Source organism: Kogia breviceps, chromosome 3 (assembly GCF_026419965.1).
Source record: "Kogia breviceps isolate mKogBre1 chromosome 3, mKogBre1 haplotype 1, whole genome shotgun sequence".
NCBI lineage: Eukaryota > Metazoa > Chordata > Mammalia > Artiodactyla > Physeteridae > Kogia > Kogia breviceps.
In genome coordinates, this window is record NC_081312.1 from 122501814 (window position 1) to 122516346 (window position 14533).

General features: G+C 40.6%; 1 protein-coding gene across 1 annotated transcript in view; it reads left to right on the forward strand.

The window, feature by feature from the left end:
- Window positions 1–14533, forward strand: part of AGBL1 (AGBL carboxypeptidase 1) — a 216117-nt gene that overhangs the window by 66726 nt on the left and 134858 nt on the right. Inside the window, exons 2-4 of the mRNA XM_059058824.2 lie at window positions 7777–7840; window positions 9471–9617; window positions 12814–12945. Of these exons, the coding sequence (XP_058914807.2) occupies window positions 7777–7840; window positions 9471–9617; window positions 12814–12945 (343 nt within the window). The remainder of the gene's footprint in view (window positions 1–7776; window positions 7841–9470; window positions 9618–12813; window positions 12946–14533) is intronic.

Below are 14533 nucleotides of genomic sequence, written 5' to 3' on the forward strand. Positions count from 1 at the left end.
GCTTACTATAGCTTTGTAGTATTGTCTGAAGTCAGGGAGCCTGATTCCTCCAGCTCCGTTTTTCTTTCTCAAGATTGCTTTGGCTATTCGGTATCTTCTGTGTTTCCATACAAATTGTGAAATTCTTTGTTCTAGTTCTGTGAAAAATGTCATTGGTAGGTTGATAGGGATAGCATTGAATCTGTAGATTGCTTTGGGTACTATAGTCATTTTCCCAATGTTGATTCTTCCAATCCAGGAACATGGTATATCTCTCCATCTGTTTGTATCCTCTTTAATTTCTTTCATCAGTGTCTTATAGTTTTCTGCATACAGGTCTTTTGTCTCCTTAGTTAGGTTTATTCCTAAGTATTTTATTCTTTTTGTTGCAATGGTTATGGGAGTGTTTCCTTAATTTCTCTTTCAGAATTTTCGTCATTAGTGTATAGGAATGCCAGAGATTTCTGTGCATTAATTTTGTATCCTGCTACTTTACCAAATTCATTGATTAGCTCTAGTAGTTTTCTGGTAGCATCTTTAGGATTCTTTATGTATAGTACCATGTCATCTACAAACAGTGACAACACTACTTCTTCTTTTCCAATTTCAATTCATTTTATTTCTTTTTCTTCTCTGATTGCTCCAGTTAGAACTTCCAAAACTATATTGAATAAGAGTGGTGAGAGTGGGCAACTTTGTCTTGTTCCTGATCTTGGTGGAAATGGTTTCAGTTTTTCACCATTGAGGACGATGTTGGCTGTGGGTTTGTCATATATGGTCTTTATTATGTTGAGGAAAGTTCCCTCTATGCCTACTTTCTGCAGGGTTTTTTTGTTTTTGTTTTTGTTTTTTTCTGCAGGGTTTTTATCATAAATGGGTGTTGAATTTTGTCAAAAGCTTTCTCTGCATCTATTGAGATGATCATATGGTTTTTCTCCTTCAATTTCTTAATATGGTGTATCATGTTGACTGATTTGTGTATATTGAAGAATCCTTGCATTCGTGGAATAAACCCCACTTGATCATGGTGTATGATCCTTTTAATGTGCTGTTGGATTCTGTTTGCTAGTATCTTGTTGGATTTTTGCATCTATGTTCATCAGTGATATTGGCCTGTAGTTTTCTTTCTTTGTGACATCTTTGTCTGGTTTCAGTATCAGGGTGATGGTGGCCTCGTAGAATGAGTTTGGGAGTATTCCTCCTTCTGCTATATTTTGGAAGAGGTTGAGAAGGATAGGTGTTAACACTTCTCTAAATGTTTGATAGAATTTGCCTGTGAAACCCTCTGGTCCTGGGCTTTTGTTTGTTGGAAGATTTTTAATCACAGTTTCAATTTCAGTGCTTGTGATTGGTCTGTTCATATTTTCTGTTTTTTCCTGGTTCAGTCTCGGTAGTTGTGCATTTCTAAGAATTTGTCCATTTCTTCCAGGTTTTCCATTTTATTGGCATAGAGTTGCTTATAGTAATCTCATGATCTTTTGGTATTTCTGCAGTGTGAGTTGTTCCTTCTCCTTTTTCATTTGTAATTCTATTGATCTGAGTCTTCTCCCTTTTTTTCTTGATGAGTCTGGCTAATGGTTTATCAATTTTTTTTTATCTTCTCAAAGAACCAGCTATTAGTTTTATTGATCTTTGTTATCATTTCCTTCATTTCTTTTTCATTTATTTCTGATCTGATCTTTATGATTTCTTTCCTTCCGCTAAATTTGAGGTTGTTTTGTTCTTTTTTCTCTAATTGCTTTAGGTGTAAGTTTAGATTGTTTATTTGAGAAGTTTCTTGTTTCTTAAAGTAGGATTGTATTGCTATAAACTTCCTGCTTAAAACTGCACTTGCTGCATCCCATAGGTTTAGTGTCATCGTGTTTTCATTGTCATTGTTTTCTAGAGATTTTTGATTTCCTCTTTGATCTGTTCAGTGATCTCTTGGTTATTTAGTAGTGTATTGTTTAGCCTCCATGGTTTTGTATTTTTTAGGTTTTTTTGTGTAACTGATATGTAGTCTCATAGCATTGTGGTCAGAATAGATGCTTGATATGATTTTAATTTTCTTAAATTTACTGAGGCTTGACTTGTGACCCAAGATATGATCTATCCTGGAGAATGTTCTGTGCACACTTGAGAAGAAAGTGTAATCTGCTGTTTTTGGATGGGATGTGCTATAAATATCAATTAAGTCCATCTTGTTTAATGTATTATATAAAGCTTGTGTTTCCTTATTTATTTTCATTTTGGATAATCTGTCCATTGGTGAAAGTGGGGTGTTAAAATCCCCTAGTATGATTATGTTACTGTTGATTTCCCCTTTTATGGCTGTTAACATTTGCCTTATGTTTTGAGGTGCTCCTATATTGGGTTCATAAATATTTACAATTGTTATATCTTCTTCTTGGATTGACCACTTGATCATTATGTAGTGTCCTTCTTTGTCTCTTGTAATAGTCTTTATTTTAAAGTCTATTTAGTCTGATATGAGTGTTGCTACTGAAGCTTTCTTTTGATTTCCATTTGCATGGAATATCTTTTTCCATCCCCTCACTTTTAGTCTGTATGTATCCCTAGGTCTGATGTGGGTCTCTTGTAGACAGCATGTATATGGGTCTTGTTTCTGTATCCATTCAGTGAGTGTATGTCTTTTGTTTGGAGAATTTAATCCATTTACATTTAAGGCAGTTATTGATAGGTATGTTCCTATTACCATGTTCTTAATTGTTCGGGGTTGTTATTGTAGGTCTTTTCCTTCTCTTGTGTTTCCTGCTTAGAGAAGTTTCTTTAGCATTTGCTGTAAAACTGGTTTGGTGGTGCTTAATTCTCTTAGCTTTTGCTTGTCTGTAAAGATTTTAATTTCTCCATTGAATCTGAATGAGATCCTCGCTGGTAGAGTAATCTTGGTTGTAGATTTTTCCCTTTCATCACTTTAAATATGTCCTACAACTCCCTTCTGGCTTGCAGAGTTTCTGCCAGATCAGCTGAAAGATCAGCTGTTAATCTTATGTGGATTCCCTTTTATGTTAGTTGTTGTTTTTCGCTTGCTGCTTTTAATATTTTTTCTTTGTATTTGATTTTTGATAGTTTGATTAATATGTGTCTTGGTGTGTTTCTCTTTGGATTTATCCTGTATACAACTCTCTATGCTTCCTGGATTTGATTGACTATTTCTTTTCCCATATTAGGGAAGTTTTCAATTATAATCTCTTCAAATATTTTCTCAGTTCCTTTCTTTTTCTCTTCTTCTTCTGGGACCCCTATAATTCAAATGTTGGTGAGTTTAATGTTGTCCCAGATGTCTCTGAGACATTTTATCTTCCAGGTACTTATCTATTCTTCTGCTTCAGTTATTCTGCTATTGATTCCTTGTAGAGAATGTTTAATATCATTTATTGCGTTGTTCATCATTGTTTGTTTGCTCTTTAGTTCTTCTAGGTCCTTGTTAACCATTTCTTATATTTTCTCCATTCTATTTCCAAGATTTTGGATCATCTATACTGTCATTACTCTGAATTCTTTTTTAGGTAGACTGCCTATTTCCTCTTCATTTGTTTGGTCTGGTGGGTTTTTACCTTGCTCCTCCATCTGTTGTGTATTTCTCTTTCTTCTCATTTTGCTAATGAACTGTGTTTGAGGTCTCCTTTTTGCAGGCTGCAGGTTCATAGTTCCCATTGTTTTTTGATGTCTGCCCCCAGTGGCTAAGGTTAGTTCAGTGGGTTGGGCAGGCTTCCTGGTGGAGGGGACTGGTGCTTGTTTTCTGGTGAATGACACTGGATCTTGTCTTTCTGGTGGTAGGACCATATCCAGTGGTGTGTTTTGGGGTGTCTGTGTCCTTTTTATGATTTTAGGCAGCCTCTCTGCTAATGGGTGGGTTGTGTTCCTGTCTTGCTAGTTGTATGGCATTGGGTGTCCAGCACCGTAGCTTGCTGGTCATTGGGTGGAGCTGGGTCTTAGCATTGAGATGGAGATCTCTGGGGGAGCTTTCACAGTTTGATGTTACATGTAGCCAGGAGGTCTCTGGTGGACCAATGTCCTGAACTCAGCTCTCCCACCTCAGAGGCACAGGCCTGACACCTGGCCGGAGCACCAAGGCCCTGTCAACCACACAGCTCAGAAAAAAAGGGATTAAAAAAAAGAAGGTAAGAAAGAAAAAAATAAAATAAAGTTATTGAAATTTTAAAAATTATTAAATTTAAAAACTTCAAAAGTAATGAAAAAGTAAAGAAATAAAAGAGTAACTGAAGCAAAAAATGAATCCACCAATGATAATAAGTCCTAAAAACTGTACTAGAAAGAAAAATGGACAGACGAAACCCTAGGACAGATGGTAATAGCAAAGCGATACAGGCAAAATCACAGAAAGAAGCATACACATACACACTCACAAAAATAGAAAAAGGAAAAAACAATATGTATCTATATAAAAAAATGAGAGCAAAGAAATCAATAAACAAATCTACCAATGATAATAAACTTTAAATACTAAACTAAGATAAACATAAAGCCAAAAACAAATTAGATGCAGAAAACAAACCCCAAGTCTACACAGTTGCTCCCAAAGTCTACCACCTCAATTTTGGGATGATACATTGTCTATTCAGGTATTCCAGAGATGCAGGGTACATCAAGTTGATTGTGGGGATTTAACCCTCTGCTCCTAAGGCTGCTGGGAGAGATTTCCCTTTCTCTTATTTGCTTAGACAGCTCCTGGGGTTCAGCTTTGGATTTGGCCTGGCCTCTGCTTGTAGGTCGCCTGAGGGCATCTGTTCTTCACTCAGACAGGACAGGGTTAAAGTAGCAGCCAATTAGGGGGCTCTGGCTCACTCAGGCTGGTGGGAGGAAGGGGTACGGATACGGAGTGAGCCTGTGGCGGCAGAGGCCGGCATGACATTGCAACAGCCTGAGGCATGCCGTGTATTCCCCCCCACCGGGGAAGTTGTCCCTGGATTACGGGACCCTGGCAGTCGTGGGCTGCACAGGCTCCTGGGAGGACAGGTGTGGATAGTGACCTGTGCTTGCACACAGGCTTCTTGGTGGCTGCAGCAGCAGCAGCCTTAGCGTTTCATGCCTGTCTCTGGTGTCTGCGCTGATAGCCTCAGCTCACACCTGTCTCTGGAGTTTGTTTAGACAGTGCTCTGAATCCCCTCTCCTTTCACACCATGAAACAATGGTCTCTTGCCTCTTAGGCAGTTCCAGACTTTTTCCCGGACTCCCTCCTGGTTAGCTGTGGTGCACTAGCCCCCTTCAATCTGTGTTCACGCAGCCAACCTCAGTCCTCTCCCTGGGGTCTGACCTCCGAAGCCCAAGCCTCAGCTCCCAGCCCCCACCCGCCCTGGTGGTTGAGCAGACAAGCTTCTTGGGCTGCTGAGTGCTGGTCGGCACCGATCCTCTGTGTGGGAAGCTCTCTGCTTTGCCCTCTGCACCCCTATTGCTGTGCTCTCCTCTGTGGCTCTGAAGGTTTCCCCCTACCACCCCCCATCTCCACTAGTGAAGGGGCTTCCTAGTGTGTGGAAACTTTTCCTCCTTCACAGCTCCCTCCCCGAGGTGCAGGTCCATCCCTATTCTTCTGTCTCTGTTTTTTCTTTTGCCCTACACAGGTATGTGGGGAGTCTCTTGCCTTTTGTGAGGTCTGAGGTCTTCTGCCAGCATTCAGTAGGTGTTCTGTAGGAGTTGTTCCACATGTAGATGTATTTTTAATGTATTTGTGGGGAGGAAGGTGATTTCCATGTCTTACTCCTCCACCATCTTGAAGGTCTCCTCACTTCTAGGAGTTTTATGGTTTCAAGTCTTAGATTTAAATCTTTGATCTGGGACTTCCCTTGAGGTCCAGTGGTTAAGATTTCACACTTCCAGTGCAGGGGCGGTGGGTTCGATCCCTGGTTGGGGAACTAGGATCCCACATGCAGTGGGACCCAAAACTAAAAAAAAAAAAAAAAAAAAATCCTTTGATCTATTTCAAGTTAATTTTTGTGAGTGGTGTAAGATAGGACTCCTGGCTATATATACAAAGGAATTGAAAGCAGTGTCTGGAAGAGACGTCTGCACACCCATGTTCACTGCAGCATGTTTCATAATAGCCAAGATATGGAAGCAACCTAAGTGCCCTCAACATATGAACGGGTAAAGAAGATGCATATATATACAATGGAATATTAGTCAGCCATGAGAAAAAGCATATCCTGCCATTTGCAACAACACAGATGGATCCTGAAGGCATTAGGTGCAGTGAGATAAGTCAGATAAAGATGAATACTATATGATATTACTGATATATGAAATCTAAAAAAGCTGAACTTGCAAAAACAGAGAGTAGAATGATGATTACCAGGGGCTGGAGTGGGGGATTTGGAGAGGCGTTGTTTATGGGTACAAACTTGCAACTAGTAGATAAATAAGTTCTTGTCATCTAGAAAATTAGCATATTACAGCTCAACAAACACTGGCCTGATTTTGGGGAACCTGGCCTGGGCTGTAACTTTGGGTTTTTCTCTGTGGGTCACCACAGAGGACTTGAATAATCCTCCCTTCCTCTGAATCTCCGTGTCCTCTTCTGTATAATGAAGGGTAGAGTGTCAAGCATTGCAAGCATCCCATAGAGCATCTATGTCATGTGATTTGGTGCTACCCTAGGTGTCTCTTGAGAAAATAAAAATTCATCCTTGTCAGTCTGGGAAGTCTTTCCATTGGAACATTTTAGTGGGTTTCTGTTTCTGCTGTTTGCCCTGCATTTAACAATAATCCAAGCCTCCTGAAATAAGTGAGAACTATGCTAACTTGGCCCACAAAGCCCCTTTCATTTGCTCTTTCTGCATAAATTATCAATGTTTATTCTCTTGCCCATCTTGCTGATGTTACTATGGGTCCCCAAAGAAGGGTCCTAAAGTCTAAATATGGTGGTAGAACCCCTGAGACCTTAACTCATTGAGTCCCCTCATAGTCATTATTTAAGGAACAACCCTTCAACCATCTCTTATGGCAGAAAGTCTTTCTCAATGGAAGGAAACACAGCCCTGCCATTCCCATGTGTACCCTGACCGTGCCGCCTCCTTTCTTTTGACTTCCTTCTTTTTTTAAAATTTTTATTTTATATTGGAGTATAGTTGATTTACAATGTTGTGTTAGTCTCAGGTGTACAGCAAAGTGATTCAGTTATACATATACATTTATCTATTCTTTTTCAAATTCTTTTCCCATTTAGGATATTACAGAATATTAAGTACAGTTCCCTGTGTTATACAGTTGGTCCTTGTTGATTACCTATTTTATATATAGTAGTGTGTACGTGTCAATCACAAACTCCCAATTTATCTTTCCCCCCACCTTTCCCCTTTGGTAACCATAAGTTTGTTTTCTATGTCTGTGGGTCTATTTCTGTTTTCTAAATAAGTTCATTTGAATAATATTTTTTAGATTCCACATATAAGTTATATCATATGATATATGTCTTTCTCTGTCAGACTTACTTCACTTGGCATGATAATCTCTAGGCCTATCCATGTTGCGGCAAATGGCATTATTTCATTCTTTTTTATGGCTGAGTAATATTCCGTTGTATATATGTACCACATCTTCTTTATCCATTCATCTGGACATTTAGGTTGCTTCCATGTCCTGGCTATTGTAAATAGTGCTGTAATGAACATTTGGGTGCATGTATCTTTTCAAATTAGAGTTTTCCTCTTTTCTGCATATATGCCCAGGAGTGTGATTGCTGGATCATATGGTAACCTTAAGGAACCTCCATATTGTTCTCCATAGTGGCTGCACCCTCACCTTCCTTCTTAAAAATGGCTGCCTGTGCTTTCATTGCAGAGCTCCTCTGACAGGGAGTCCACCCTGACCATCCTTCAGGTCCTCGGAGATCTGCTTTCCGTTGGTGAGTAAGCCATGCCCTCATCCCTTGTATGGTGGACATGGAGGCATGCAGCTGTGGTGTCTCCCAGGGACTTATGTATCCTGGGGGTTTGCTCCAGCTCAAGTTATCTGTGAGAGACAGAATCACCATGGGATGGTTGTACTTTGGGCTCTTCAGTCTTGTCACTCACCCTATGGTGATCCAAACTTAGGAGGGAATTAGACTATTGGTGGTGATTCTATGATACTTCATTTCTGGGGCCAAGGACTTCCAGCCCTCAGCAATTCGACCTGTTGCCTCCCCTGCTTCCCTCATCGTGGCCCATTTAGAGAGCCAGGTATTGGCAGCTCCCTTCATATGTCCAGTGGAGACAGGAAGATGAGGCAGGAGCTGGACTTAGCAGAGTGTTCAGCCACTATATTTTCAGAGATAAGATGACAGAGGTGACTATATTGGCATCAACTGAGTTAACTGGGGCATGCTTCTATTAGCTCATTTCCATGTGAGGTTCTTGGAAAACACAGCTTCTTGGACATTCCAACATTTACTCAGTTTTCACTTCTTTGTAGCCAGTCACATTGCATTAGAAAGATGTATTATCACCAAACAGACAATACCAAAGTGAAGGTTGCTCCAAAGCCACAGACCCTCAGATTGCAGATTCAGGAGGAAGGGTCCACTCATACTGAGGTTTTTCCATAGGCTGTGCTGCCCTCCAATGGCAGGGTGACTTCCCTTCTTCTGCGTAAGGTACCCTCTGTAGGTGAAGACCACTTGTCCTCTGTGATAGTTCTGCCTTCAGTTTGTCCAGTGGTGTCTGGAACTCTTAGAATGAAACCTTGGAGTTCTCCTTCTGAAATAGGTACTGATTATTGCCCCTTTAGTAGAGGATGAAAAATCAGAGGGTCTGCTTTGCTAATCTCCCACCCTGTTGGCCACCTTTGTCCAAGTGCATAGAGAATCATGTGGGTCCCCTTCCAAGTTGAAATGTAATCACTGCTTTTGAGCTTGTCCTGGGCAATATGTTTAAAACTATTCTTAGGTAGAAAGACCAATATACCTGACCCTAGCCCCAGACACACTTCAAACTCCCTAGACATATGATTAGATGTTTGTTTCTCAAGGGATTATTCTGGTTGTTTCCACATTTACCGCACATCTGTTACTGAAGGCCAGCACCAAATAATGATTAACACCATCCATGAAATTATTCCAGATAAACTATCAAACCAAACCCTCTTGTAGATGATTCAAACCTATAGCTGAGGGGATACTGATCCCTCTTTAATTAAGTATATGATTATACATAAGCCTATATGCATATTTCTACACATGCAACACAAGTGCACACATACACTGGGACTTAATAGGTTCTCAGGAAAGTAGATTTTAGGCTCTGTTTATTACAGCTGCTGCAAGTTCTGAAATATTCCATTATTTCTTCATTTCACACCCCACCCCCACCCCACAACCCTGGCCCCTTACCTAATATCACAAGTTTGCACAAGTTGCTTCAAGAGCTCCACAGTTTTCCTTTCTGGAGTGAAATGAACCAATCCTTGCTCTGTCTGTAGCTGTGAGGTCTGCTTCCTGTTCCAAGAAAATGAGGGTAGTTATTTGAGGCTCAGCGCTCCTCTGCTTTCCCCCTCAGGCACAGACCGGAGGATTCGCTACATGATCAGCAAGGGTGGTAGCGAAGCCCTTCTGCAGACCCTGGTGGACACAGCCAGGACGGCTTCTCCAGACTATGACATCCTCTTGCCCCTCTTCCGGCTGCTGGCCAAAGTTGGCCTACGAGGTACCCATACTCCTGAGACCCAAAGATGACTGAAAGGGCATCTGGGGATGTTATCATGAGAGCAATTTGGGAAGCTTTTGTGGGGGAGTACAGAGAGGAGAAACAGGGAGGTATAGACACCTTGGTGGTGATGGCAGGACCAGCCTCAGCCTCACCTGGAAGGTGAGGGTCCAGGAGAGGTTCACAGATGTCAGCAAATCCAAGGTACTCAGGTGCTTAGGACAGGACCCAGAGCAGGCATGGACTACATGGGGCATGAGGCATATGGGGGACAGAGGGGAGATACTCCAAGGAGGTTTTCAATCACTTTAAAAATAAATGGAACATTTCTACAAATAACATCTTATATGGAGGTTCATTATATAAATGCATTAATTTCCTAGGGCTGCCGTAACGAATTACCACAAACTGGGTGGTTTAAAACAACAGAAATTTATTTTCTCACAGTTCTGGAGGCCAAAAGTCTGAAATTAAGAGTTTAGCAAGATTGGTTCCTTCTGGAGGCTCTGAGGGAGAATCTCTTACATGCCTCTCTCCTAGATTCTGGTAATTTCCAGCAATCCTTGGTGTTTCTTGGCTTATAGACACATCACTCCAATTTCTGCATCCATCTTCACATGGCCTTCTACTCTTGTGTCTTTCTTTTTGTCCTTTCCTCTTATAAGGATACTGGTCATTGGATTTAGGGCCCACCCAAATCTGTATGATCTTATCTTAAGTAATTAAGTCTGCGAAGACTCTATTTCCAACTATGATAACATTCTGAGGTTCCAGGCAGACATGAATTTGGGGGCACGGTTTTCAACTCACTACAATATGTCACATAGAAATGGAGCTTCCTTGGTTGAAGAGAAGATGGGGGTCTAGAATTCTTTCCACTTATGCCGCATATCCATTTCTCTTTACTCATAGAAGACTGAAACACCTCCCTACAACCCTAGAAATTTTTGGAGCACATTGAAAAAGCCTGGGCACTCAGGATGCATGTAAGCGTTGCAAATTAGTCCTAACAGTTAAGCTCCAATTGTGTGCAGTCTTACATAAATCACAGTCGAGAAGCTCAGGTCCTCTGAAAGTTGGATCTTTGATGCTCAGTGCAGGCAGCAGCAGCTGAGGGCACAGGGCTCTGGGGTACTCTTTCCTTTCAATGTTTGGAGCTGTGGTTTGGTTCCATTCTACATTTCACAAATAATGATTGAGACCCAGGCATCAGCCAGCACCTGCATGAGCGTGTTCCAGACAAAACCAATAGAACCAATATTCATTGAATATTCAACAGTTATTTACTCCATGTCTCCCAGGGCTGTGCACTGTTCTAGACGCTGGGAACATCACAGTTACAAAGACAGATAAGGGGCCTCCTCTCATGGGACTTACATTCAAGTGGGGAAGGGCAGAAAGTAAATAATTAACTAGATAATAGCAGGCAATGATAATTAACTAGATAATAACTGGAAGGAAAAGAAAAGGTGATGTTTCTCTAAGATGGTGCGGACAGAGAGAGGTGACATTTGAGCCCAAACTTGAAAGATAAGAAGAAGTCAGCAAAACAAAGAATGGGCCAAGTGAACTCCAAAAAAAGACAGAAAAGACATGATGTACACCGTGGTAGTAAATGGCAGAGGCTGGGAAGTCAGATCTGGGTTTCAGGCCTGGCTTTGACACTTATTAGCATTGTGACCTTGGGCAAGTTACCATTGGGATCTCATCTACAAAATGGGTCTCAGTACACAATTCTTGGGTTGCTGTAAGGATTAAGCAAGGTTGTATGTTGCCTGCTTAGCATGTGGCGCCAGAAGCTTGATGGACAAGAGTCATGTAGGTTTCATAGGAGAAAGAGAGATGAGTGATGCACCAGAGCAGTGATTTTCAAGTTATGGACCTTGATATTATTATTGTCATAATTACACCTTCTGCCATTAAAGATGGTAGTCCTTGATATTGACATTCAAGCTGTCAGGGGCTGACCTGAACAGAACAGAAATGAGATTGGCTGCTCGTGAATGGATCCAGATAGGTATCTTTCTTTTCCAATAAAGGAAACGGGTCATATGAGTTCAGTCACAATCTCTTTGCCGGTGTCTTTTAGTCCAGAGATAAATATTGGTAAACGAGGTTTAGGATGTTGTCTCTGTTTTACTTATTTCCACCTGCTATGAATCTGGTAGTGATTGTATTCTTGCAAAAACAAATATGGTGATTTGGGCATTGCACTTTGGAAAGGACACAAACAAATGTGACAGGTGGCACAGTCACATATTATCCTAATGGGAGCCAGGAGCATAGAATTAAAAAATATTTTCCCTTTATTTTTTATGTGTATTACTAATTATTAAATAATATTAATAATTAATAATTATTAGTAATTATTAAAATAATAATGAGTAACCCACAACACTGAATATCAGGTTATTTGGATCAATAATTTAGAGAAATTTGGGGAGAAAATTTTATTTTCTGAAATTATGTTTTCATGTTTTATTATAAAGTTCTCTACCATATAGAAAGATGACCTCTTCTATACCCATCACTTAGTTCTAACCATTGTTAACATTTTGCCATATTTCCTTAACCTATTTATTTTTATTTGAAATATTCTAAGGAAAATTAGAGATAGCATTACTCCTAATACTTTTGAGTGCATTTCTTTGAAAAGAGACGTTTTCCTATATAATCATAATACCATGATCATAAATCTAACAAAATTAACAATGCATACATATTTATATTCATTCCAGTTTCTTCAAATGTTCCCAGCATGCCTTTTACAGACATGTTCAGAGAAGGATCCAGTCAAGGTTCACACAATGCATTTGAATGTTATGTAACTTAAGTATCCTTACTTCTGGAACTGTCTTAAAGGAAGAAATTTATACCCAGCTAAACTGTAGCTCATATTTGAGGACAACCAGGAACATTTTTACATATAAGGGGTGCAAGTCATACAACCCCCAAGACTTCATGTAAATATTACTTGAAGAATAATGGGCCATATGTATACCTTCGATTAGCTATTTTGAGTCATCTGGTTCCAATGCGGACATACTTAGTAGCATTTTCTACTAGACCCGAAAAGTGTCATTGGCCATGATAATCTTCTTCACTCCACCATCTTTGCCTTCCTCTCCCCCACACATTATACAACCTTCAGAATTAATGTGAAACACAACTAAGATGGATTGATCTGTGTTCATAGATAAAAAGTTTGGACGGAAGGCACTGGAATTGGAAGCACTTGATGTAACATTGATTCTGGCAAGGAAAAACCTGTCTCACAGCCAGAACCTCCTCCACTGTCTCTGGGCTCTGCGTGTTTTTGCCTTTAGTGGTAAGCAACTCAATTGTGGCTCTCTGGGGGTGGCTTCCAGACCTGGGCTGGGACACCTGGAAACCATTTGGGGGTGTGGTTGGAATGAGGGCATGGGTGGAGGACAAATGTAGTCCCAACAAGATAAATAAACCAGGAGGAACCTCATGTTCTAGAGATCATAGAGGTGAGAAGTTATTTCTTCATCTCCTTCTCAGCCATGGAGAACTCTTGAGCCAGTGCTTGAAGTGAGAGATCCATATTGTTTTCCCTTGGGAGCTAAAACATTTTAGCACTCTACATCTCTCTGTTAGTACTACGAGGTGAAAAAGACCTGTGGCAGGGGAAGGCAGACTTCATTCAGTCCTTATATCCAAGGCACAGAGCAATGTGTTACAGCTGTCAAGAGCGACCCTCACATCACAAGTCTCTCCACTGTATCCCTTAAGTCACTCATTGATCATGACATCCTTTACCAAAGTTTATCTCCCAGTGCTTCTCAACATAGTCTTTCAGGTAACTTGATATATCATAGCACATGGGTTGATGTTATTTGCCGTCTCCTGACTTGGGTTATTTCTGATAATCATAACCATCCTGTATGTAGACTCAGCATTTTATAGCTAAGAAAAAAGAAAATGAAGCTTAGAAGAATGAAGAAATTGCTTGAGTTCATACAGATAAGTCATGAGGGCTAAGTTTCTAACGGCAAAATTCATGTTTATTCTACTCTCCATACCAATACAGTTATTAATAGATTATATTCTGTACCACCTATTTCAGCGTAAAGAACACAGACTTTTATTTCTTCTTTCTAAGCCCCTTTCCTGCAGAACAAAAGTGACAACTATTTAGATGTAATACTCTCTAGAGGAAAGAACATGAGCTTAGAGCCAAGAAGACCTGGGCTTGACTCTGACTTCATTTCTTAAGAGTCATATGATGTGTGCGCTTAACCTGTTTAACCTCAGCTTCTTCCTTTGTAAAATTACAGTTGTAATAAGAGCTCATAGACTTGGTGGTTGGGATAAGATCATGTTCACGGATAAGCTCGTCACATAATAGTTGCTAAGTAAGTGTTAGTTTTTCTTCTCTGCTCTAATCTTTTCCCTCAGTCCTTTGATTATTATTTGTTTTGTTTTGTTTTGTTTTTGTGGTACACAGGCCTATCACTGTTGTGGCCTCTCCCGTTGCGGAGCACAGGTTCCGGACGCACAGGCTCAGCGGCCATGGCTCACGGGCCCAGCCGCTCCGCGGCATGTGGGATCTTCCCGGACCGGGGCACGAACCCATGTCCCCTGCATTGGCAGGCGGACTCTCAACCACTGCGCCACCAGGGAAGCCCAGTCCTTTGAAATAATAGGAATCACACACATAAGGGGAGTAAACAGGTGGTGACCTTTTTCCATAACTATCCTCAGAACTAACAAAATAGTAGGGACATATTTCATTGGTTAACTCCATGAATAAGCATAGAAGACCCATCAAAAGAAAGTATTTCTAGGGAATAATGAGACAGTTGCTTGACTCCGTGTTCACAGACAGAATCTCCACTCACACTCATATATGTTGACCAGAAAATCAGAGAATATTTGAGAGAGGTTGAAAG